General features: G+C 46.2%; 1 protein-coding gene across 2 annotated transcripts in view; it reads left to right on the top strand.

Moving 5' to 3' along the window:
• RAP1GAP2 (RAP1 GTPase activating protein 2) overlaps nt 1-22,925 on the top strand; it is a 229,139-nt gene that overhangs the window by 150,129 nt on the left and 56,085 nt on the right. For both annotated transcript variants that reach the window (XM_036766695.1, XM_036766694.1), the window contains 5 exons: nt 8,813-8,848; nt 14,968-15,012; nt 16,882-16,914; nt 17,659-17,868; nt 20,451-20,554. In XM_036766695.1, the coding sequence (XP_036622590.1) occupies nt 8,813-8,848; nt 14,968-15,012; nt 16,882-16,914; nt 17,659-17,868; nt 20,451-20,554 (428 nt within the window). The remainder of the gene's footprint in view (nt 1-8,812; nt 8,849-14,967; nt 15,013-16,881; nt 16,915-17,658; nt 17,869-20,450; nt 20,555-22,925) is intronic.

Here is a 22,925-nt window from a genome sequence, read left to right as displayed (position 1 = left end):
CAATCAATAAACATTAAGTTTTTTTTTTAAGGCAATCAGGGTTAAGTGACTTGCCCAAGGTCACACAGCTAGTAAGTGTCTGAGGCCAAATTTGAACTCAGGTCCTCCTGACTCCAGGGCGGGTACTCTATCCACTGCACCACCTAGCTGCCCCTCAACAAGCATTTATTAAGGGCTGTCCTCAAAGGCAAGAAAACCTGAGTTTATGTCCCATCTCTGGGCAAGTACAGCTGACTCTCAGCCTCCACGTTACCAAGAAGTTGCTCATTTGGATAGTGGAGGGAGTTTTCTTCCTGGGAGTCCCCTGTGTACAGGTCTGGCTCCCGGGAGACAGTGCTTCTCCACACACCTGCCAAATGAATATTTCTAAGACACAGGCCCAGCCATGTTACTCCCCTGTTCTAAATCCTTCAGTAGCTTTGGATAAAATGCCAACTCCTCAGCCTGGCATCTTCCTTCAGGGCTCAGGTGGCCCCACTTAAATGAATCCTGATCCCCCTTCCCAGTTATTAGTGCTTTCCCCTTCCTGAATTTATTTTCTATTCACTTAATGTCTGCACACGTGTTGTAGTCACTGCGGTAGAATATAAGCTGCCTGAGGGCAGGCACGATTTCATTTTTGCCTGGCCTGGTTCCTTGCAATACAGTAGGCACTTAATAAATGTTGAATTGGATATTATTATCTGTGCCCCTTCTCCCCTCCAGCAGAAGGGATGGGTGTTTGGATGAATAAGAAAACCGAGACTTTTGATGGTCATCACAAGCAGGCCACGGCAGGTCCTGGGCACATCTTTCCTTTTGCTCATCGGGCCTTTGCTCACACCATTCCCTATACCCGGAATGCCTTTCTTTCTGATCTCTACCTGTCAGAATCTTAACTTCAAGCTCCAGCTCAAATGCCGCCCCCTCCGGGAAGGTCTTCCTGATTGCTCTCTAGCCAGATGTGATCTTTCCCTGCTCCTAGCTCCAACAGCTCCTCACGGCCTCAGTCCACTTCTTGTTATGGTAATTCACGTCCATGCTTCATGGCTCTACTAGACTGTAAGGTCCAAGAGGGCAGGGAGCATTTCATATTCATGTTTATATTATCCTGGGACCTTGTACAGAGGAGGTGTTCATGAAATGTTTGTGGAACGATTGGGTGAGTGAACGACTATCGATGAACATCTTTGTGATTCATTGAAGTATCCCAGTGATGGACCCCTAACTGGTGGTGGCAGTTTCCGAGGTGTAAGCCTCCAACCTGCTGCTTTTGGGATGCTAGGGATGCCAGGTGGCCAATACTGAGTGGTCTTCAGCACCCTGGGCTCTGTCATAGTATGGTGGCAGGACCTGACCTTGAACACTGACTCTGTAACTTCACACCTCTGTGACCTCGTGAAGGTCAACTCCTCCCTTCCCCCACCCCCACTTTAGCTTCTTTCTCTGTACAATAAGAGACACAGACTAGATGATCTTTAGGCTCCTTTCCAATTGTAATATTCTTTGATTGTATTAATCAACTTACCCAAACTGAGTCCATCATTTTGTTCCCCAAAGCCAGGAGGCAAATAATAATAACAATAACTATTATTATATTAATAATATCAGCAATTATAATAATAACAATAATTATTATATTAATAACATCTGCAATTGTAATAACAGTAATTATTATATTGATAATATCAGCAATTATAATAATAACAATAATTATTATATTAATAATATCAGCAATTATAATAATAATTATTATATTGATAACATCAGCAATTATAGTAATAACAGTAATTATTATATTAATAATAGTATTTAAGGTTTACAAAATGCTTTATAAATATTATTTTATTCTCTCAAGAACCCTGGGAGGTATGTGCTTTTGTTATCCCCATTTAAGAGATGGGTAAACTGAGGCAGACAGCAGTTTAAGTGACTTGCCCAGGGTCACACAGCTGGCAAATGTCAGAGGCAGGATTTGAACTCAGGTCTTCCTGACTGAGTCTAGTGCTCTATCTTCTGAGACACTATGCTAAGCAATGTGCTAAGTGCTGGGAATACAAAGAAAGATAATACACTGGCTCTGCCCTCAGGGAGCTTCCATTCTAAATGGGGACTGTTGTTGTCGTTAGGTCATATCAGTCATGTCTGACTCTTTTGTGACTCTATTTGGGATTTTCTTGGCAGAGATACTGAAATGGTTTGGCATTTCCTTCTCCAGATCATTTTACAGATGAGGAAACTGAGGCAAACAGGGTTAAGTGACTTGCCCAGGGACACAAAGCTAGTAAATGTCTGAGGCTGGATTTGAACTCAGGAAGATAAGCCTTCCCGATTCTAATCTGGGCACTCTCTCCACTGAACCACCTCACTGGCCCTAATGGGGACACAACGAGAGAGAGAGAGAGAGAGAGAGAGAGAGAGAGAGAGAGAGGGGAAGGAAAGAAGGAAGGAAGGAAGGAAGGAGAGAAGGAAGGATGGGAAATGGGAAAGAAATGCATTAGGTTAGGGTTAGTTAGTACTTATTTTGATAAGTACATTCATTAAGGAATTTGTCAAGCCAAGGACTATGGAAAGCCAAAAGAGGCAGGTAACTATTACCCTTGGCAGTCAATCAGCTGAAGCTTCCTGGAGGAGGTAACCTTGAAATTAGGGATTTAATTGAAAGAACAAGAAAGAAGGAATGATAATACTTTGTGTTGATCTTGCTTGAATTTGCTGTTCTCAACGCAGCCCACATGAGGCCTGCAATGTAAGTTTTCCTTTTCTCCCATGGAGGCCCGGAGAGGTTACCTAACCTGCCTATGGTCCCCCAGCCAGGGAGTGTTAGGGCCTCTGGCTTAAGGTTTATCTTCCTTCTGTTCCACCCAGCCAAGTGCCCCCTCCAATCTAGGCCAGCAGGTTTCCTTGCTGTTTTCTGCATATGTCAAGTTTACCACCACTGTTGGGTCCTCTGCCAAGCACAGAGGACATGCTCAGTAAATATTTGATTGATTCAGTCAGGAATCTGGGGCTGCTTCATTTAGTTTGATTTTTTTAATGGATGGGATTAACTTATAAATGAATGGTTCAGTCCCAAGGGGAATCCCCAGCCATTGTGGGTTCTTGAGCAGGCAAGTGACTGGATAACAGGAATGTTTTAGCAGATAGATCTGGCAGTGGTGGGAGCTATATACAGGATGGACTAAAATGGGGAAAGATGATAAGAACAATCAATAAGCACTTATTAAGCACCTACTATATGCCTGGCAAAATATGCAGCCTAAGGACTGTAGGACTTTTCCATCTGACTCGCAACTGAACCCCCCCCCCGCCGCCATGTGTTGTCTCCCCCCATTAGAATACGAGTTCCTTCAAAATAGGGACTGTCTTACTTTTCAGTTCCCATTACAGTCCTTTACACGCAGTAAGCACTTAATAAATGCCTTTTTTTATTTGTTCCTTTATTCAGGCATTGTGCCAAGCACTAAAGAAACAAAAACCAAAAAATCTCTTGCCCTGTTCTATTGAGGGAGACATAATAAAATAAATGCAATGTAATTTAGGGAGAGAAAGCACTAATCATAAGGGGAATGAGGGGGAAGGAAGGAATAATGAATATGAAATCTAGCAGGTGGATGGGCCAGCCAGATGTAAGCTCCTTGAGGGTTGGGACCAATCTGGTTTTGCCTTCATGTCCTTAGTGTTCAGCACAGTGCCTGGTATACACTAAGTGCTTGATAAATGCTTGTTGATTGAGAATATTACTTATTAAAGCTCTCTCTATTGTCTTATCCCCTTAATGAAGTGTAAACTCCATCAAGGCTGGGGCTATCTCCTCAGGATGGTGCTTAATAACTCAGTGGGTTGGGTTGGATTGGATGGAACTGCCGAGAGAAGCAACAGTTGGATAGAGAGCCCTGTGACAGGCTAGGCACTGGGAGAGGAGCTCCAAAGACAACTCCCCCTCCCCGACCCTGTCCCTTTTTCCCATCTGGCTTCACTTCAAGAAGCATAGGCTGCCTTTTATCCATGAAGATGACTCTAGTGATGTTCTCCCTCCTTCCAAGGACTTGGTTTTCCATTAGTGAGAATGGCTCTTGCTGAACACTTCACGATCTCTTAAGTGTTTTCACTCTGCCTCCAAGGAAGGGGATGGCTCATCGGGATTAATGGGGCAATTTATGTTCATCGAGTGACATTAATGATGACTCACGTTACTATTGTACTTTGAGGTTTGCAAAGCACTTTTCTTAGACACATCTGTGAAGCAGGTAGAGCAAATGTTCCTGTGCCCGGCTTACAACGGAGAAAGTGGAGCCACGTGCTTTGTCTAGGGTGCCATGGCTAATGTCTGCCAAGATCTCTGATCCCAAGATCTTCTGACCCAGGCTCTAGGGCAGGCTAGTGCCCACTCTCTCTAACAACCTCGTGTTTGTCTTGTATTTACTCTGGATATATTCATTCTGCATAGACAAATATTTATAGGTTGTCTTCCCCAGAGAATGTAAGCTCCTTGAAGGCAAGAGTTACTCTTTTTGTCTTTGTATCCCCAGTGCCTAGTATAATGCCTGGCACATAGTAGGTGCTTTATAAATGCTTATTAGTTGATTGATTAATCTAGTCCAAGCTCCTTGGTTTTACCTGGCACATAGGAGGTGCTTAATCAATGCTGGTTGATTGATTGATTGATCTGGTCCAAGCCCCTTATTTTTTACCTGGCACATAGTAGGCACTTAATAAATGCTTGTTGGTTGATTGATCTAGTCTAAGTTCCTCATTTTACAAACAAGAAAACGGCGTCTCCAGTAGGTAAAGCCAGGTAGTAAGTATGATCCTAGACTTGGAACTGGAAAGCCCCTTAAAGGCATCTAGTCCAACCCTTTTATTTTATAAGTGAAGAAACTGAGTCCTGAAGAGGTTGCCTGACTTTCCCACAGTCACCCAGGTAGTAAATAGGATCGTCTGTTCAGAGCTAGAAGGGACTTCAGAGGCTTTCAAGTCCAATCCTCTCATGTTACAGGTGAGGAAACTAAGTAGAAGTGACTTACCTAAGATCACCCAGGTAGTCAGGGCAGAGCCAAGACCCAGGTCTTCTGGCTCTAAATTTAGCCCTCTTTCTGTCCTTTATTCTCTACTCCCACCCCACGATGGTGCCTCCAATCACAGCAGGACCCAAATTTGGACCCAGGGTCTCTGATTTGAAATTCAAGTTTCTATCATTGATTCTGTCAATCAGAACATGTAGCATGAACCTATGACCTTGGTCTTATCATCTTACCGCACTAATCTGCTGAGCCCTCTCCCCGAGGTGTGCCCAGTGCCAGGATTCTGGCTCAGTAGCCCAGCCACCCTCACCCCCCACTGAGAATCATGCCTCCCAGTGCTTTCAGATCTGGTGTTCTCTTTTAGCAGGCAGAGGCAGCTATATGGGAAGCCCAAGTTAGATGCCATCTTCCCTTCTTTTTTTTTTCTTTTGGTGGCACCATGGGATGAGTGGGCCATGAGGAACTCTTGAAGTAGTGAGGCAGAATAATGTGCTCCTCCATTAAGGAAGTCAGTGAGTAACAGTAACAGCCTGCTCCCAGTAGGACTTCGTGCCTTGAGCATCTTTCCCCCCAGTTCTCCTTGTGATCCTCCTCCTTAAGAAGCACTGTGGTGTTAACAAGTTAGCATACGGAAGACCTGGGTTCAAATTCTGCCTTTGACAGAAGCTGCATCATGGTGGGCAACTCTGTTTCCTCATCTATCACCTGGGAAAAAATAGAGCCCCTAGGTTACAGGAGCATTGTGGGGATTAAATGAGGTCATGTATGTAAGGTGTGATAGATGCATGGTCTCTTTTAACCATCTTCTCCTTGAAATTTTCTTAGATTGTGGTTTGGGACCATTTCTGTAGTCAGTTGTAATAGAAGGGCAGCTAGGCAGTGCAATGGATACAGCACTGGGGTTGGAATCAGGAAGTTCTGAGTTCAAATGTGGCCTCAGCTACTTCCTGGCTGGGTGACCCTGGGCAAGTCACTTAGCCCCATTTGCCTCAGTTTTGTTATCTGTAAAATGAGCTGGAGAAGGAAAATTGCAAACCGCTCCAGTATCTCAGCCAAGAAGACCCCCAAAATGGGGTCACAAGTCAGACACAATTACTAATGTCATCTCCCCCTCCTTGTCTAGGAGTTCCATGAGGGCAGGGACTGAGTCTTATGTAACCTTCATCTTCGTACAGGAGGCCCTTAAGAAATGATCATTTTGGTTTGGGTGGGGCTAGGATTCCTTGAGCTTGAAGGTCACTCCCAAGTCTAGGATCCAGGCTTTCCCTCCAGAGGTTGGCTTTGCCTTTAAGAAGGACAGGCCTGGTTTCTTAAGGCTGGGGAGGGACTTAAACAGAAACACTGATCCCAGGCTATGATTTTGTATGTCAAGCTTGAGTTCTGGGCAATTATTTCATGGTTGACTTGTCAAGTTGCTAAAGTGGTGGTTGCAGTGAGGAAAACTGGCAGCGGGTCCCCTCCCAGGCGGCAACGGCTGTTGCTAATAATAAGTTAGACAGCTCAGTGAGAGAGTTGCCGCGTTATGTTCCTGTTTGGAAAACCAGTCTGGTGTCCTGGCTTTCCTGGCCACCAAAAGTGGGGGAGGGGATGCCCCCTCCTTCCAACTCAAGGAGACCTCATGCAATGCCCTGTTATCCTGGACCAGGGCTGGCTAGCTCGGGTCTCTCACTGGGTGCTGCCCCTGTGGCCTCTGCCAATAGGGATTTTGTCGTTTGGTCCCAATGGCAGAATCTCCCACCCCAAGCCATCCCGCTTACTCACTGTGCTTCTGAATGGAAAATGAAGCTCGTTCTTATGGGAAAACAGTAACTGCCTGCTTGGAAAGCCAACTGAGTCACGGAGAGGTGGCCGCAGGCCCAGCCGAGACTGCCTTGTTAACTTTGGCACTGGGGACCCGGCCATCTGCTTCTAGATCGTGGCCTTTGTGGATTTTGAGAGGCAGCCTGCCATAAAGGAGAGAATGTGTACACACTTGGTCTCAGGAAGATCTGGGGCTGTACTAGTGTTGTGTTCATAGGTGAATAACTTCATTTTGTCTGGGTCTCAACATCTTCATCTGTAAAATTGGGGGAGGGGCTGACTCAGGGACCTCAAAGGACCCCTCCGGCTCGACCTCTGCAACTCTATGGGTTTTGGGGGTTTCAGCACCAAGCTGAGATGGTCCAGATGGAGCTGGGGTTCTTGCTAAGTCATTCCACCATGCGCATGGAATGAGGGTAAGGATAGGGTTCCCTCCAGGGAGCATCATGGAAATGGAATAGCTCAGCTCTTCCTGACTCCACTGCACTCTATCCACCATGCCACCTCCCCAGGTCATAGCTCTAGAGCAGTAAAGGATCTCAGAAGTTACCTCATCCACTATCACCCTTTGCAGTCTAGGAAACTGAGGACCACAGAGGTCCAAAGGTCATGTAGGTAGTGTGAGAGTTGAGATTTGAACTCAGGTCCTTTGACTCAAAAGTCAATGGTCTATTCACTGTACCATGCTGCTTGCTTCTTTCCTCCCTCCCTCCCTTCCTTCGTCCCTCCCTCCCTCCCTCCTTTCTTTCCTTCCTTCCTTCCTTCCTTCCTTCCTTCCTTCCTTCCTTCCTTCCTCCCTCCCTCCCTCCCTTCCCTCCTTCCCTCCCTCCCTTCCTTCCTTCCCTCCCTCCTTTCCTTCCTTCCTTTCTTCCTTCCTTCCTCCCTCCCTCCCTCCCTTCTTCTCTCTCCTCCTCCCTCCCTTCCCTCCTTCTCTCCCTCCCTTCCTCCCTCCCTTCCTTCCTCCCTCCCTCCCTTCCTTCCTTCCCCCAAACGAGCTTTCCTTCCCTTCCCACCCTCCAGAAAGTCACTAACCTATTGACACTTGTCTAGTGCACACTACTGATAATAGAAAGTAAGCTTCTAGAGGGCAGGAAGTGTTTCTGCTTTTGTCTTTGTATACTCAGCACCCAGCTCAGTGTCTTATTGCACATAGTAGGTACTTGATGAGTGCTTGTTGATTGACTGAATGATTGAGCCTCTGATTGCAAGAAAAGCTTCATCAATGGTTTGGCCCATCCTTTGAGCCAATGCACCTTCTTCACCCTGCACATAGTAAGTCCTGAATAAATGTTTATTGAATGATTGAGTCTCTGATTTGCGGGAAGAGCTCATTGTCTTAGCTTGTCTTCTAAGGGATGGGGTGTATCAGTACCTGCAGGGGAGGGGTTGATTGTCCCCAGAGCTCCCTACTTCCCCATTTCCTTGCCCTCTTCTTCTGGACATCACCAGGGATGTCTGGGACAATCCCTAGCATCCCCTCAAGAAGGGAAGAAGCTGGTTTGGGGGTTTTCCATCTGGATGAGACCCCAAATAGTACATAACATCACCCCCCTACCCCCCTGAGCTCCTGGCCCTGTTGTAGGCCTAAACCTTTGCCCGTGCTAGCTGTGCTCACCCAGGCTTTCTCTCAACAGGTTGGGCTAATGGCCTTGGCTCCCTGAGACAGCCTGGAGCCTTGCTGTAGCCATCTGCCCCCAAAGGGCTCACTGGTTGGCCTAGAACAAGCTTGCTGCCCAGAGCTCCGGCCCCCTGGGAGCCTCCCCCTCCCCATCTCTGCCTTAGGACTGGCCAACATCATCAACTTTTTGTTTTTTTTTTTCAAGGAGAATAGTTTGGTCTTCAAGCCCAGTAAAGACAAAATCTAATTATCCTTTCTCATGTTTCAAATTAATTCCGTCTCTGTCCAGCGTCTGCCACTTTTTGCTCCTGGCAGGAGGAGAAAAGATTTTCCTAGGCAGTTTCACTGACCTCTCTCTCCCTTTTCACCCCTCCCCTCTTTTGTCTTACAGTCTGCAGAATTCTTCGAGATGCTGGAGAAGATGCAGGTAGGTGTCCCAGCCATGGGGTTGTCCCCCCCTGACCCTATTAGAATGTCAGCTCCCTGGGTGCAGAGACGGCTTTATTTTTTGTACTTGTATTCCAATCACCTGGAACTGGATTAAGCATCTCGTGAGTGCTTAATAGATGCTTGAAGGACTGAGCGATGGGGCCACTGGGCTCCAGAACAGAGAGACTCTTGACAGGTAGACACTAACATGGAACCCACCAGTATTGGGAAACTCACCAGTGTGCCCCCTGGTGGTGGGTTATGTGGATCCAGGACCTGGAAAAAAAAGACACCTCTATGTCTGAGTTCCTTTTAGCCCCACAGTTGAGTGGCTTCCATACTTATTGGAAGTCAGGGTGACTTGGCAGGTAAAGTGCTGGGTTATTGGGTCTGATGGGGGCATCGGATCCTAGATTTAGAGCTGGAAAGGACGTTGGAGATCAGCCAGTCCAATCCAGCTAAAATGACCCAGGTAGTGAGAGGAAGAGTAGGATTCGAATCCAGGTCCCCCAACTCCACATCAGGAAGTCCTGGGTTCAAATCCTACCTCGGATACTTACTTGCATGTGACCCAGGGCAAGTAAGTCACTTAACTTCTTCTGGCCTCCATTTCCTCATCTGTAAAATCAGAAAAATAGCTCCTATCTTACAGAGTCATGGGAATCAAATGAGATAATGTGTAAAGCAGTTTGAAAACTATAAACATTTTCTTAGAAGTATTATGTTGGGATAGTCGAGGAAGATGCAGGAAGCCTCATGTTTATTTCCATGTTCCGGGACACATTCATTCTTCTTCATTGAAGAATGAAAAAGAACCCTCTCTGCTAAAGGTCTTTTGGTCTGAAAGGCTCAAAATCTGAGAATGTCTGTAAGTGACCCTGCAGAACATCTGGTCCGACCTCCCCATTTCACAGAGGAGGAAGCTGAGGCCCATGATCACACAGGAGGCAGCGTGGTGTTATGGAAGGAGCCCTGACTTCTGAGCCAGAAGACTTGGGTTCATATCCTGCCTCTGACGCTCACTACCTGAAGGCGCTTGGATTTCCTGACAAACAGCCAGATGGGGGAGTTGGCCTAGGCGTTGTCCAAGGTCCCCTATAACAGCAACAGATTCCAGGATGAGGAGGCCTCTCAGGACCCCTCCAGCTCTTAAGTCATGACTCTAGTCCAGGGCAAAGCTGGCACTGGTAGTTATGTCTTTCTAATTTCCAAGTTGAAAGTTGGAGAAAAAAAAACATAATAATAATAAAAGTAATAGCTAACATTTATGTGATGATTACTATGTGCCAAGCACGGTGCAGGGCACTTTACAATTACTATTTCATTTGATCTTCACAACAACCCCATTTTACAGATGAGGAAACTGAGGCAGACAGTGGTCCAGTGACTTGCTCAGGGTCACATGGCTAGTAAGTGTCAGAGGCTGGATTTGAACTCAGGTCTTCCTGACTCCAGGCACGGTGCTCTATCCATATAGGATACATCGCTGCTCTTGAGTTTACAGTTCATTAGGGAGATAAGATTTAAGAACATCACACATCTCTCAAGAACAATACAGGAAACATAATAATAATTAATAACAATAATGATGATGATGATAAAGAGAGACAGTGTAGCCTAGTGGATAGAGACCAGGGCTCAGAGAAGAAAGTCTTGAATTCCAGTCCCATTTCTGATGTATCCAGGCTATGTGACCCTGGGCAGGGCTCTACGAAGAGACATTTCAGAGCCTATGCTGATTTGCATCATTGGAGGGAGTCCCTTACACCAAGGAAATGATAGATCTGGTCCATTTTATAGCTCTCTAAAGTTGGCAGAGATTTATTCCCTTGGTTGCTCACAAGGACCCTGTGAAGCAGATACTTCAGGTGGTATTATCCCCATTTCATATCTAAGGAAACTGAGGCAGAAGGCCACCCCAAGTGCTAGATTCTATTTGGATTCTGCTGTTCTGGAGAAGTGCAAATTTGGCTTGACTTGGGTTCAGGAAAAGCTTTGAGAGGAAGATTGTTGCTGAAAGGAAGGGCAGGGTTTGGATTGGCTTGGGGGGGCGGATCTACCATCTCCTTCACCCACCCAGAAGATCCAAGGCAAAGGGGAGCCACTCCTGACTCAGCCCGCTTCTTTACCTGCATGCCACAGCGGTTCTAGTTCTGACACCACCAGCAAGCAGGCTTGTGCTGGGCTAGAAGGCTTCTTCAGAACTGAAGCAGCAACCCTTGGGGAGGAGGGGCTCTCCACACACTCTTGGCCAATATCAAAAGAAGAGGTAACCTTCTGATCACCTTATCTGAGGCCACTCAGCTTGGTAAAGTGACTAGAGTGGTAGAGGCACTTTATTCTCTGTGCCTCAGTTTTCCCATCTGTAAAATGAGGGGATTGGCCTAGAAGACCTCCAAGGTCCCTTCTGGCTCTCATTCTATGATCCTGTGAGCCTCTTTCCCTCTTGCCCCCCACCCCACCCTACCCCATACACATACCACCTGCAGAACCCCAATGAATGGAAACTCAACCACAGTGATGCCTGGCACCATTGGGCACTGAGCTGTTGTCCCTCATCCTGGAAGCACTCACTGAGCATCGTCTCAGACATGGAAGTGTTTGGAGGGAGGTGCAGAGAAGGGTAAGACACCCCTCTGGCCTTGGGGACCTCAGTCTCATAGGAGGTACCTACGTGGGCCGCTACAATACAGGAGAGAAGGTTAACATAGGGAGAGAATCACAGAGGGATGAGCAGTTACTTTGGCATGGGAAGAGATCGCTTCTTCCCTGGACTTCCAGGAGCCCAGGCTGGCTGGGAGAGGAGGAGTGAGCATCCATTTGGGAATGTGCCACACCTACAAGCTAAAGGTCAGAGTTTTGTTTGTTCTTGGTCATGGCAGATGAATAAACATGTTAATGGATAGAATATTTATTAAAGGAATTATTTATTAATTAAAAGAACATTTATTAATGGAAATATAATATAAAGGAACATTAAAGGAATACTCCAGCACAGTACTACCAAGGATTCTGATACGAAAGCAATGCCATCCCTGCCCTCAAGGAGTTTACATTCTCCTAGGGTAAGACACACGTTGGGGAGTGGTTTTCAGGGAAGGGCATTATGGTCTGGGAAGGCCCAGGGATGATAAGTGTAGTCAAAATGTGTCTGATTTTAGAAATAAGCATACTCCTGAATTTTAGTCACCCTCACTGGTATCTAACATAGAGTTGCAGGGAAAAAAGACTTGGAGTCATTTTTGAAAATCTAGACCTTATCTGGGGCAGTGGATGGTGCACTAAGCTTGGAATCAGGAAGACTTCTTCCTGAGTTCAAATCTTGCCTGTGATACTTAAAGCTGTGTGAGCCAGGGCAAGTCACTTTACCTGGTTTGCCTCAGTTTCCTCATCTGTAAAATGAGCCAGAGAAAGAAATAGCAAACCACTCCAGTATCTCTGCCAAGAAAACCCCAAATGGGGTCACCAAGAGTCAGATACAGCTGAAATGACTGAATAGCAAAAGACCTCCATCTCCAGTGTTCGTCCCCTATGGTGACTGGTGATGCTTATAATGAGAGTCTCAGGGAGTCGGCATGATCCTTCCTCATCAAAGAAAGATTTGGGGACATAGAGAGGTACTCGAGGACCCAGAGAACAGACTGATACATTTTAGGAACCTTTTCAGTGAGGGCTAAAACAAAAAAGGCTGCTGATTACTAATCTGCCTGATCATAAAATCCAACTACCCAAAGCCTCTTAATCCTCAAGCATTCCAGGAAATCGGGGTCTTGTGGTAACTAAAAAGCAGCCACATTTCAACTTAATGATTAACATGGAGCTCTAGGAACAAAGGAGCCTAGATTTAGAGCTGAAACGGACTTTGGAGGTCATCAAGCACAACCCCCTCATTTTACAGATGGGGAAAATGAGTCACAGAAATTAAAAGGCTTGTGCAGATTCACCCAGGTAGTGTATGAAGCGGGATTTGAATCAGAGTCTCCTTAATTCTAATTATAGAGCCTTATCTGCTGCATCTGGGTGGGGCAAGGAAGTAGAGTTGGGAAACGGGCTGACCAGAAGTCAGCGCAGTTCCTGGTATCACACCTAATACAGACCCCACTTGGCACTTGCCTCGTTACCCATACCTCCCCCTGCCCTGGCCCTGCACAGCAGAGAGCAGGATCTCCCTGGGGCAGTTCCCACAACCTGGCTGCTTCCTAAAAATACTCTCCCATTGCTGCAGAGAGTGGGGGTAAATTGGGGTGAAGGAGGCAACCCTGATTGGAAAAGTTCCAGTTACAGAGAACACTGCTCCCCACTGCTCTCTGCATATCCAGGCCAATAAAGAGTGTGTTTGGAATGTTTCATTCTCTTGAACTAGAGAACTGGAAGGGGCCTTAGAAAACATTGAATCCAACCCTCTTGCTTTATAGTGGTGGGAGCCTAGGTCCAGAGAATGGTAGGGACTTCCACTGGATTACAAGCTCTTTGGAGGCAGGGGCTTCCATTAGATTACAAGCTCTTTGGAGGCAGGGGCTTCCATTAGATTACAAGATCCTTGAGCACAGGGATTGTCTTTTGTTTCTCTTTATAACCCTAGTGCTTGGCACAGTGACTGGCACATAATAGGAACTTAATAAATGTTTATTAATTAGTTGATTAACTTGCCCCCAATCACACAGATAGTACTTTAGCAAGAAGGGAGAGTTGAACTCAGATCTATAGGTGGAGTAATAACATGAAATGGAGACTGGCTTTGGAATCAGAGGAGCTGGGTTCAAATAGTAGCTCTGCCACTTGCTACTTGTCTGACCTTGGGTGAGTCAGTATCACTGACTTCAGTTTCCTCACCTGTAAATGGGGATAATAATAAGTCCTCCCAGGGTTGTGGTGAAGTTCAAGTGTCATAAGGCATATAAAGCTCTTTGTAAACCTTAAAGTTCTATATAAATTATCTCTGAACCTCAGTTTCTTCACCTGTAAAAGAAAGGGGCAGCTGAGATGGCTTCTGCAATCTGGCTCTCAGTCTGTGGGCTACGGTTTTTCGATGTAATGAGCTCCAAGGTCCCTTCCACCTCCCATCCCATGACCCCCCCAGATTTTACGAAGGACGAGACAGCCCCGAGACATTTACAGAGCCCAAACGAGGCTCATGATGCTGAGTCCGGGACCCTCTCCACTCTACCTTATTACTGCTCCCAGTAATCATCAGAAAGCTCAGATTCATGATTCACTGAGCTAGCTGGGTGAGCAAGCACAGGTTCATTCTTTTTAATAGGCAGAAAATCTGATAACGACCCAAGCAGAGGCTCCTGGGAAAAATAATTCCCTCCATCTGCAGAAGGATGTATGATTTTTAAAGTGGTTTTGTGTCTTATTAGCTCACTTGGGTCCTACATCAGCCCTAGGAAGTAGGCGGGGAAAGGGTTATTTATCCCTGTTATCCCCTGTTATAGAGGAGGTAAGAAGTGTTCAGCAGGAAGAATACTGGGTTTATAGCCAGGGGACCAAAGTTCAAATCCCAACTGCCGTTTACTAACTGTGTGATCTTGGACAAGTCAGTGCAAATCTCTGAACTTTGGCTTCCTTCTCTCCCAAAAGAAGGGGCTGGGCTGGATGATCTCTAAGAAATCTCTGCCTCTAAATCTAAGATCCCATGGTTTGCCCAAGGTCATGCATACAACTGGCCAGTGACAGCTAGAATTCGAATCCAGTTGTCCCTGACTCCCAGCCAACATAACCTTTGTCCTCTAGCACAGTGCCTGGCCTAGTTGGTGCTGAATTAATTGGCTTAAATTGATTAGATGGCTGTGCCACTCGGTTTGGGTCCCCAAATAAAGATTTGGCTCTGGAATACTGGCCGCCAGAGGGACATGGGGATGACTCTCCCCTTCCCCCATCACCTCCAATCACAAAACTTTCCTTTAAAAACACAATTAATCATACTTTATTTATTTTAACATTTATTTAAAAATTTTGGATTCCTAACTCTGTTCCTTCAGTCCCTTCCCCAACCTTTGAGAAGGCAAGCAACATGGTATCGATTATGTATGTGAAGTCATGCAAAACATATATCCGTGTTAGCCAGCAATAACAAACTTTGTAATGGTTTCAATGTTTTCTTTGCCATACCAGGGCATCAAGCTGGAGGAGCAAAAACCAGGACCCCAGAAAAACAAGGTGAGCTAAGTGGGGGAGGTGGTGTCAATATGGGGCTGTGAGGGACGGGATTGGAGAATGATTTTCTCAATTGGGTGGGGGAGGGGTGTAGTTCTCAGCAGGCACATAACACAGAGCATTTGGGCTCTGACTGATGGGAAGTCAGGACCTCGTTGTACAACTTTCCATCTCCAACCTGCTTGGCCTTTAGATTTTCACCGAGAGCCATTTAAGTAACTGGCCTGGTCAGTCTGGTGCGTTACGGAACAGATGAGTGGGGGTGACGGTGAGAAAGTGTGGGCTTGACATGGCTCTAGGGATCAAAGTGCAAATTGGAAACTGAGGCTGTGGCAGGTAGCATCTCACTTCTCCTTGACCAGGCAACCTCTTTCCCTCCTTTTCCCACTTCTTGGTACCTTGGGTCAGACACCTCCCAGCTAAAGAGAGGGAATTCTCGGTCTAGGAGTCGGCCCTTGTCAGGGAGGATCTGTAAGAGTCTGATTCAGCTGGTATCTAATGGGTGTAGGATTTGCTCCTGCTACAGATTCTTGGGGTAAGGTTACCTCAACAGAGGCTGGGCTTCCACTCCCCCCTTTAGGGTACTCCATTCATCCCCTATCTATCGATCTATTTCCATTCTATAGGGCATAGAGTCAGCTACCATCTATAGGAAGCTGGGGCAGCTAGGTGGCATACAGTAGATAGAGTACAAGGCGGGAAGTTGGGAAGACCTGAGCTCAAATTCAGCCTCAGAAACTTACTAGCTGTATTTTTAGCAACTATTCCACAAGTCATGGTCTAGGCTTCATTTCCCGCAGAGAGAAGGCTGATTACATCCCAGTGGCAAAGGCATGAAGAGTAATAAAATTATGTAAAGGTCACCTCTGGCCAAGTCACTTAACCTCTGTTTCAGTTTCCTCATCTGTAAAATGGGGATAATTTACTAGCACCTGGTGCTAACATTGTTGTGAGAGTCAAATAAGATAATGATATAACAGTGCCTGGGACGTAGTAAGCACTATAGAAATGTTAGCTTTTCTTATTATTATTTAACCCATAACAGCAGGAGAAAGTATGGGAAATTTGGGCTCAGCGTTCCCCTTAGGTTTTTTAGGTTTCTACCCATTAGTCTATGAGTCAGACAACAAACACGGATGGATGTGTTCCCTTCTGCCCCTTCCTGACCTGCCCTAAAGCACAGAACTCGGAGTGATTTTTTGGCCCTTTGCTCCTGGAATCCTCCTTTGTCAGGCCATCCACAGGGCAGTTGGGAAATTACCGTCAGAAAGAAATAAAGGTCTCCTATATCTCAGAATATTCATGGTAGCAAAATAAAAAAAGAAAGAAAAACAAAGAAAAGAAAAAAGAAACTGTGTGTGTGACCATTGACTGGTGAGTGTCTGAACAAACTGTGGCACATAATGTATTTGGGAATCCCTGCTCCACAAGAAAGTGATGCGTATGAAGAATTCAGAGGATTCTGGGAAGAGCTCTATGAACTAATACCAGGGAAGGAGGCAGAGAAGGCAAGAGAGTGATGTAAACATGACTCCAATCGTGTAATAAAAGAGAACCATGAGACCAAGCTGAATTCTGGGTCGTTGTAATTATCTCTGTTGACTCGAGAAGACAAGAAGAAATACACCTTCTGCCTCTACCTGGAGAAGTTGTCAGGCATCTCTGATGGCGGGTGGTTTGGCTTCACTGTTTTTCTTTGGGAAAGGGAAGGCGCACCTGCAGCTTCAAGGGAGGTCTGTCTAGAAAGGGCTATGGTGTAAAAACAAGCGATATCAATAAAACCCTTTAAAATTAAAGAATAATTCGAGGCACAAGGAGATCTTTCGTGTACCGTCAGGGCATAATAGCGGGGACTTCTGATTTGTCTTTTAGGATGACTACATCCCATATCCCAGCATTGATGAGGTGAGTATGAGCCTCTTACCAGCTAAGTTCCAGACTGTTCTATAGAGAATCATCCGGGGTGACTGAAAGAGAGAAAGGTCATCCCTGCCAATGATTCTGTGAGAAGGGTGGTCTCTGTGCAAAGCATCTTGGGACTGAGAGTTGAGAGACCTGGATTTTGGTCCTGATTCTATCACTGACGCACCCTGGGACCTTGGTCCGTCGCTTTCTTAGTTTCTTTATTTGTAACATGGGATTGATAACCCATACCTTGAATCATTCTGAGGATACCCTGGGTAGTTGAGTTCAGAGAGTGGGGAAGAGCTATTAGGATAAGGAAACCCTCCCACTCTTTTCTGGCACAAATGCCCCATCCCTAGTCCTTGGGACAATGAAAATAGCACTGATTTTGTCACTATAGGAGTTGAATTCAAATTCTGGCCTTGCCACTTACTAACTCTGTGACCTTGGAAGGTCATTTAAACTCTCTGGGCCTCAGTTTCTTCACCTGTAAAATGAGGCTGCTGAGGTCTCTTCCAACTCTAGACCTATGTTCCGATGCTCCTAAGTCAAAGTCTCTGGGCCTTGGTTTCTTTATCTGTAAAATGAGAGAATTAGACTAGCTGGTGACTGAGGCCCTTCAGGCTCTGAGTCTATGAAACCTCTCAGGTTTGTCCTCTGGCCTTCAGTTGCTACGCCTGAAGTCCTCCTATTGCAATAGGGCATCCAGAGGGAACTAATATGGGACTCCCTCATTGCTTCCAGATTGTGGAAAAAGGAGGCCCTTATCCACTGGTCATCCTGCCCCAGTTCGGGGGCTACTGGATTGAAGACCCAGAAAACATTGGCACGCCAACATCGTCTGACAGCAGCATCTTCGAGGAGGAGGAGGAAAACCTCAGCCCCGGCATGTTTGGCTACAGGCTGGAGTGCAAGGGTGAAGCTCGAGCATACAGGAAACATTTTCTAGGGAAGGTGAGTGGGAGAGGCCAGGCCACAGGCCTGGGGGAGAAACCCACCTGGGGGCAGGCAACTTGCTCGGGGGCCCTCTTCTTGGCTCCCTGCCCTAGACCCTTCCTCTTGTTCTTCTCATCCTCTCTTCCCTTCCTTCCAATCCCTTTCTCCTCCTCCTCCTCCTCCTCCTCCTCCTCCTTCTTTTCTTCCTTTTCCCAATTTCCTTGTCTGTCTTCTTTCTTAGAAGTCTCCAAGGTCATGGCTGGTGAACAGAGGTGAGCTGGAGCCAGCTCAAACTAGCTCCCAAGAGCTGGCTGTTAAATTTTCACTGTGAGAATTTATGCCCTCTTTGGAAATCCCCAAAGGCTACAAATTGGAACTTGTTTTTTTGTTTTGTTGATGGTGTAGATTTCAGATTAAATTTTAAAATGTGTGCTACTACACATTCCCCAACACACACACACCCTCAGGGAGCTGGTTTTTAAACATTCACCCAAATCCTCTTACAGCCCTTCAGAGAGCTGGTTGTTAAACATTTACCAGCATACCACAACTGGTGACACTCAGTGCCCCAAGGAGTAGTGACTCACCCTCCATATAGGAAGAAGGGCAGGGTTCATGTTTATGTCTCCATCCCTGTCATTGCTGGAATGGTTTACAGAGAAGTAACTTGATTGGGTGATCAACCTAAGGAAAAGGATCCTTAAGAAGGTAGCAGCATCAAGAAAAAAAATTTAATTGTGTAAAAGGTTATAAAAACAAATGGGAAAAAAAGAAAAGAAAAGGGAAACCACTTGGGTTATTCAGTGTATAGGGCTATCTATACCTTCGCTTCTTTCCTTCAGCTCCAGTGTTTGGGAGGTGACTGCCCAGTGAAGCCTCCTTCCCTGGGATCTCACTGGTTTGGTGTCCAATGAGAGGGCCAGCCCTGATTCCTTTTTTTAATCAGCTGTCATCAAATGATTGTAGGAGCTCGGAGTTGGAAGAGACCACAGGTTACTGAATCTTCTTGGGTCTCAGTTTCCCTCTCTGAAAAAGACCACATGGCCTCTGAAGTCCCTTCTTGCTATGACCCTAGGTGTGGCCATAGTGGGCCCACTTTTGTGCCATTTTGTTTTAAGAGTGAGGCTTCTGAGTTAGCAGAGGGTGTCTCATGGCCAGGGTAAGTCGGGTCCCCTGACTGAGCCTTCGTTCCCAAGGTCTGGAGGAAGTGGCCTGGGACGTTGAGAGACCTGGAGACTCCACCAGATGAGGATGAGCTGAAGGACCTGAGGACATTTAGCCTGGAAAAGACAAGACTTGGAGGGTACAGGAGAGGGCCTTTCATCCATCTGTGAAGGGGCACTCCACATCTCCTGCTCAGCCCCAGGATACAGAGTGGGGGGTGGAAAGAGGGAGACTTGAGGGCCTTGGGAGAGTCAACATGGGCCGGCAGAAAGCTTGCCGGATTAAGAGTCAAAGAACCTGAATTCAAAATCTGTGATCCCAAAGAGAAACTTCTGAAAAAGAAGAGTAGAATAGGCCACCTTGGGAGGTGGGATGGTAGGGAAGAAGCTCTTTTACTGGAAGTCAGGGAGGCTGGGGAGCTGCTTATCAGGGCTCTTAGAGAGGGGCATCCTGGGTAAGTTGGGGGCTCAGACTTATGGCCTCCAGGTCACCCCATCTCTGAGACCCTATGGTCCCTCATCTATAACATGGGGTAACCAACACCTCACCACATGACCTACCTTGCATAAGACTTCAGGGGGTTGTCATTCATCACCAGAGCAAGCCGCATGCTTGTGTGTCCCCCTCTTTCGTGTGCCTTTCCCTTGCCAATTAGGGCCATTTCATCACTATTAACAACAATCTGTGTACAGATGTGTCCATCAAAGCAGCACCCAGACCTGGCAACACTTTATGAGCCATGGAGGGCTTGAAAATTACCCAACAGCATCTCTTTAAACATGTTCTATAATTCAGACTTACCTGCCCATTCTACCTGTCTTCTACCCTCCCTTTTTCATGCAGAAAACATTTATTTACATAATTACATGCATGAATATTCAAAAATATTAACCAAAGGAAAATAGCAGCCTTGTCTTAATGGTTATGTTTTTTAAAAAGCTGAAAAATATAGTACTACATACAATCTACGATCTTACTGACACCTGATATTTTAAAAATGTCAAGAAAATGTCAAGTTTAGGTAAACAAAGTAGAATTTAAATAAGTTCGCATACAAATACAAATTTAATTGTAAAAAAAATTTTATAACCATTGTTATAGAATCAGATGCTTTTTAAAGAAATAAACTTTAAGGAATTAATGAGATTTAACCAAAGCAAGAAATTAAGAGACTAAATTACTTTCACCTCCAAAACACACACACACACACACACACACACACACATACACACACACATACACACACACACACACACACACACACACACACACACACACACCCCTTTAGCCATAAAACCTAAGCTTCTCATTCCTTTGAGGGCACTCAGCTCCTGGCTGAGACTTTGGAGACTTCAGTGTGCAAATGAGGGATGGGCAGGCAGCCCCAGGTTCCTCTGCCCCTCCTCCTCCACTTAATGTACCTTTTCTGCTTCTAGGATCATTTAAATTTTTATTGTACCGCCAGTAGTCTGGGAAACTTGATTCTGTCCATCAAGTGTGAAGAGGCTGAAGGCATTGAGTACCTGCGGATCATCCTCAGGTAAGAACCCGCGATGCTGCTGCTGGAGGGCCTGGTTTCTGCACTAGGACTGCCGGGGTGGGACTGAAAGGTCCTGCTCTTCTGAGCAGACCAGGGGATCCAGTCCTGGAGGTGGCCCTGATGCAGACACAGCCATCGTGCATCTGTCTTACTGAGATGTGGAACACTGTACTGGCTACAGCCTTGGGCCATCTCCAAGCCTGCCTGACCCTGAAGAGCCAGCCCCTCCATCAGGAGCAGCCGTGGGCTCTGTGCTTTTGTTCACTTTGGTATATTTTTCAGCCTAGGCTGAGTTTTATTTGGTGGGTTTGAACATACACAGGCACCGATGAGGCCAAGGTCATGGGTTCCATGATCCCCGTGAGGGAATCAGAGAAAAAGAAAATTTTGCTGATCTAACCTCAGAGCACACCTTTAATCCCAGCCAATCAATCAATCAAATACTTATTGAAAGGCAGCACGGTGTATTGTATAGGGTACTTAATTTGGAGGTTCAAATGTCACCTCGGACACTTTCTAGCTGTGTGACTCCAGCTAAGTCACATAGCCTGTCTCTGCCTCAGTTTCCTCATCTGCCAAAGGCAATGGGAATTGGATCAGATGGCCCCTAAGACCTCATACAGCTATAAATGTATGCACCCATGAAACACTGTTAGCCAGGCCAGTGCCAGGGGACTGTGTGACATTTGGATGTCTCTGAGCAGCAGCATGGCACAGTAGATAGAGTGCAGGACCTCAGTTTAAGGCCTAGTGAGCCTTTGGCTTTTACTGGCAGTGTGATGACTTTAACATCTCTGCAACTCAGTTTGCTTCTCTGTAAAATGGACATAATTATAGCTCCCTCTTGAGGCCCAAATGAGATAACATGTGGAAAGCCTCCTGCAAACCTGAACGCACTATATAAATGCTTTTGCTGTTGTGGTTGACCCCATCTGGGGTTTTCTTGGCAAAGATACTAGAGTGGTTTGCCATTTCCTTCTCCAGCTCCTTTTACAGATGAGGAAACTGAGGCAGACAGGGTCACACAGCTAGTGTCTGAGGTCCCCCCTGGCGCCACTATGGCGCCATCTAGCTGCCCATATAAATGGTATTTAATGTTATTGTACATGCCATCTGAAATGGGGTAATGTTCCCAATGGCATTTCTTGGGGGTATCTTTCCAAGCCCAGGGCATGGGGCTCCTCCATCCTGCCTCTGCTCCAACAAAGGAGGAAGGGAGGAAGCAGAGGAAATACATCCAAGTGATCCTGAGTGAGTCATTGACCTCTTGGGGTCCATGGAATGACCGAGGACTGGGGACGCAATGGCCTTTGGCGTCCCTTCCAGCTCTAAAGTGACGCCCCTACATGGGGAATGGCATTGAGCTCCCAATGGCGGCCTGCCTGGGGGCCTTTGCGTCTCATGCCCCAGCCGTGATGCTGATGTGACTGTCCGGTCCCTCCTTTACAGAAATGGTCTCAAGGTATATACTGAATGTGGGTTTCATGGCTCCTGTAATATCTGTAAAGAGAATTTGCTTTTACCTGTGTGAAGGGCAATTGGTCTCAAAGAAGTCCTTTGGTGGGATTCAGTCGCAAAGAGAACAATCACCCCCTTCTTGCCTAATTTACAGCAGAGAGAGCAGTAGGCTGAGAGTCAGAACCCACGTTCTGGTCCTGGCATTGTCGTTCACTTATGTGACCCTGGACTAATCACCGTTGCTCTCTGGGGCCTCAGTTTCCCTAGATGGCCCTTCCAATTCTACCGTCCTGTCCCTCTGGTGAGCCTTTCAAGTCAAGGCTGTCCCTGTTCTGTAGCTATGGAAAGCCCTCTAGATACTGGGTTTGCTCAAAGGCGGGGTACACCTGGATACCAGACTTGCCCAACAGATGGATATGAGGGAAGTTGTTTGCATTATGGAATGATTCATCCCACAGGGATTCTTTAAATAGCCTGCTCCCCGGAGCATTTATAGTAGGATTCATAGGATTATAAATCATAGATCTAGGGCTGAAAGGGACAACAGAGAACATAATGATCCAATGCCTTCATTTTACAGAGGGAGAGACTGAGTCCTGGGGAGATCACACAGCTAACAAGCATCAGAGGAGAAATCTGATGTATAAAAATCTGGTTGTTGAAACCTAAATGTTGTTTTTGTTCACTTGTTTTCCAGTCGTGTCTGACTCTCTGTGACCCCATTTTGGATTTTCTTGGCAAAGGTACAGGAGTGATTTGCCATTTCCTTCTCTAGCTCATTTTACAGATGAGGAAACTGAGGCAAACAGGGTGAAGTGACTTGCCTAGGGTCATGCAGCTAGTAAGTGTCTGAGGCTGGATTTGAACTCAGGAAGATGAGTCTTCCTGATTCTAAACCCAGTGCTCTGTGCAC

Source organism: Trichosurus vulpecula, chromosome 7, assembly GCF_011100635.1.
Source record: "Trichosurus vulpecula isolate mTriVul1 chromosome 7, mTriVul1.pri, whole genome shotgun sequence".
NCBI classification, from domain to species: Eukaryota; Metazoa; Chordata; class Mammalia; order Diprotodontia; family Phalangeridae; genus Trichosurus; species Trichosurus vulpecula.
This window is presented reverse-complemented; position numbering and strand designations above follow the sequence as displayed.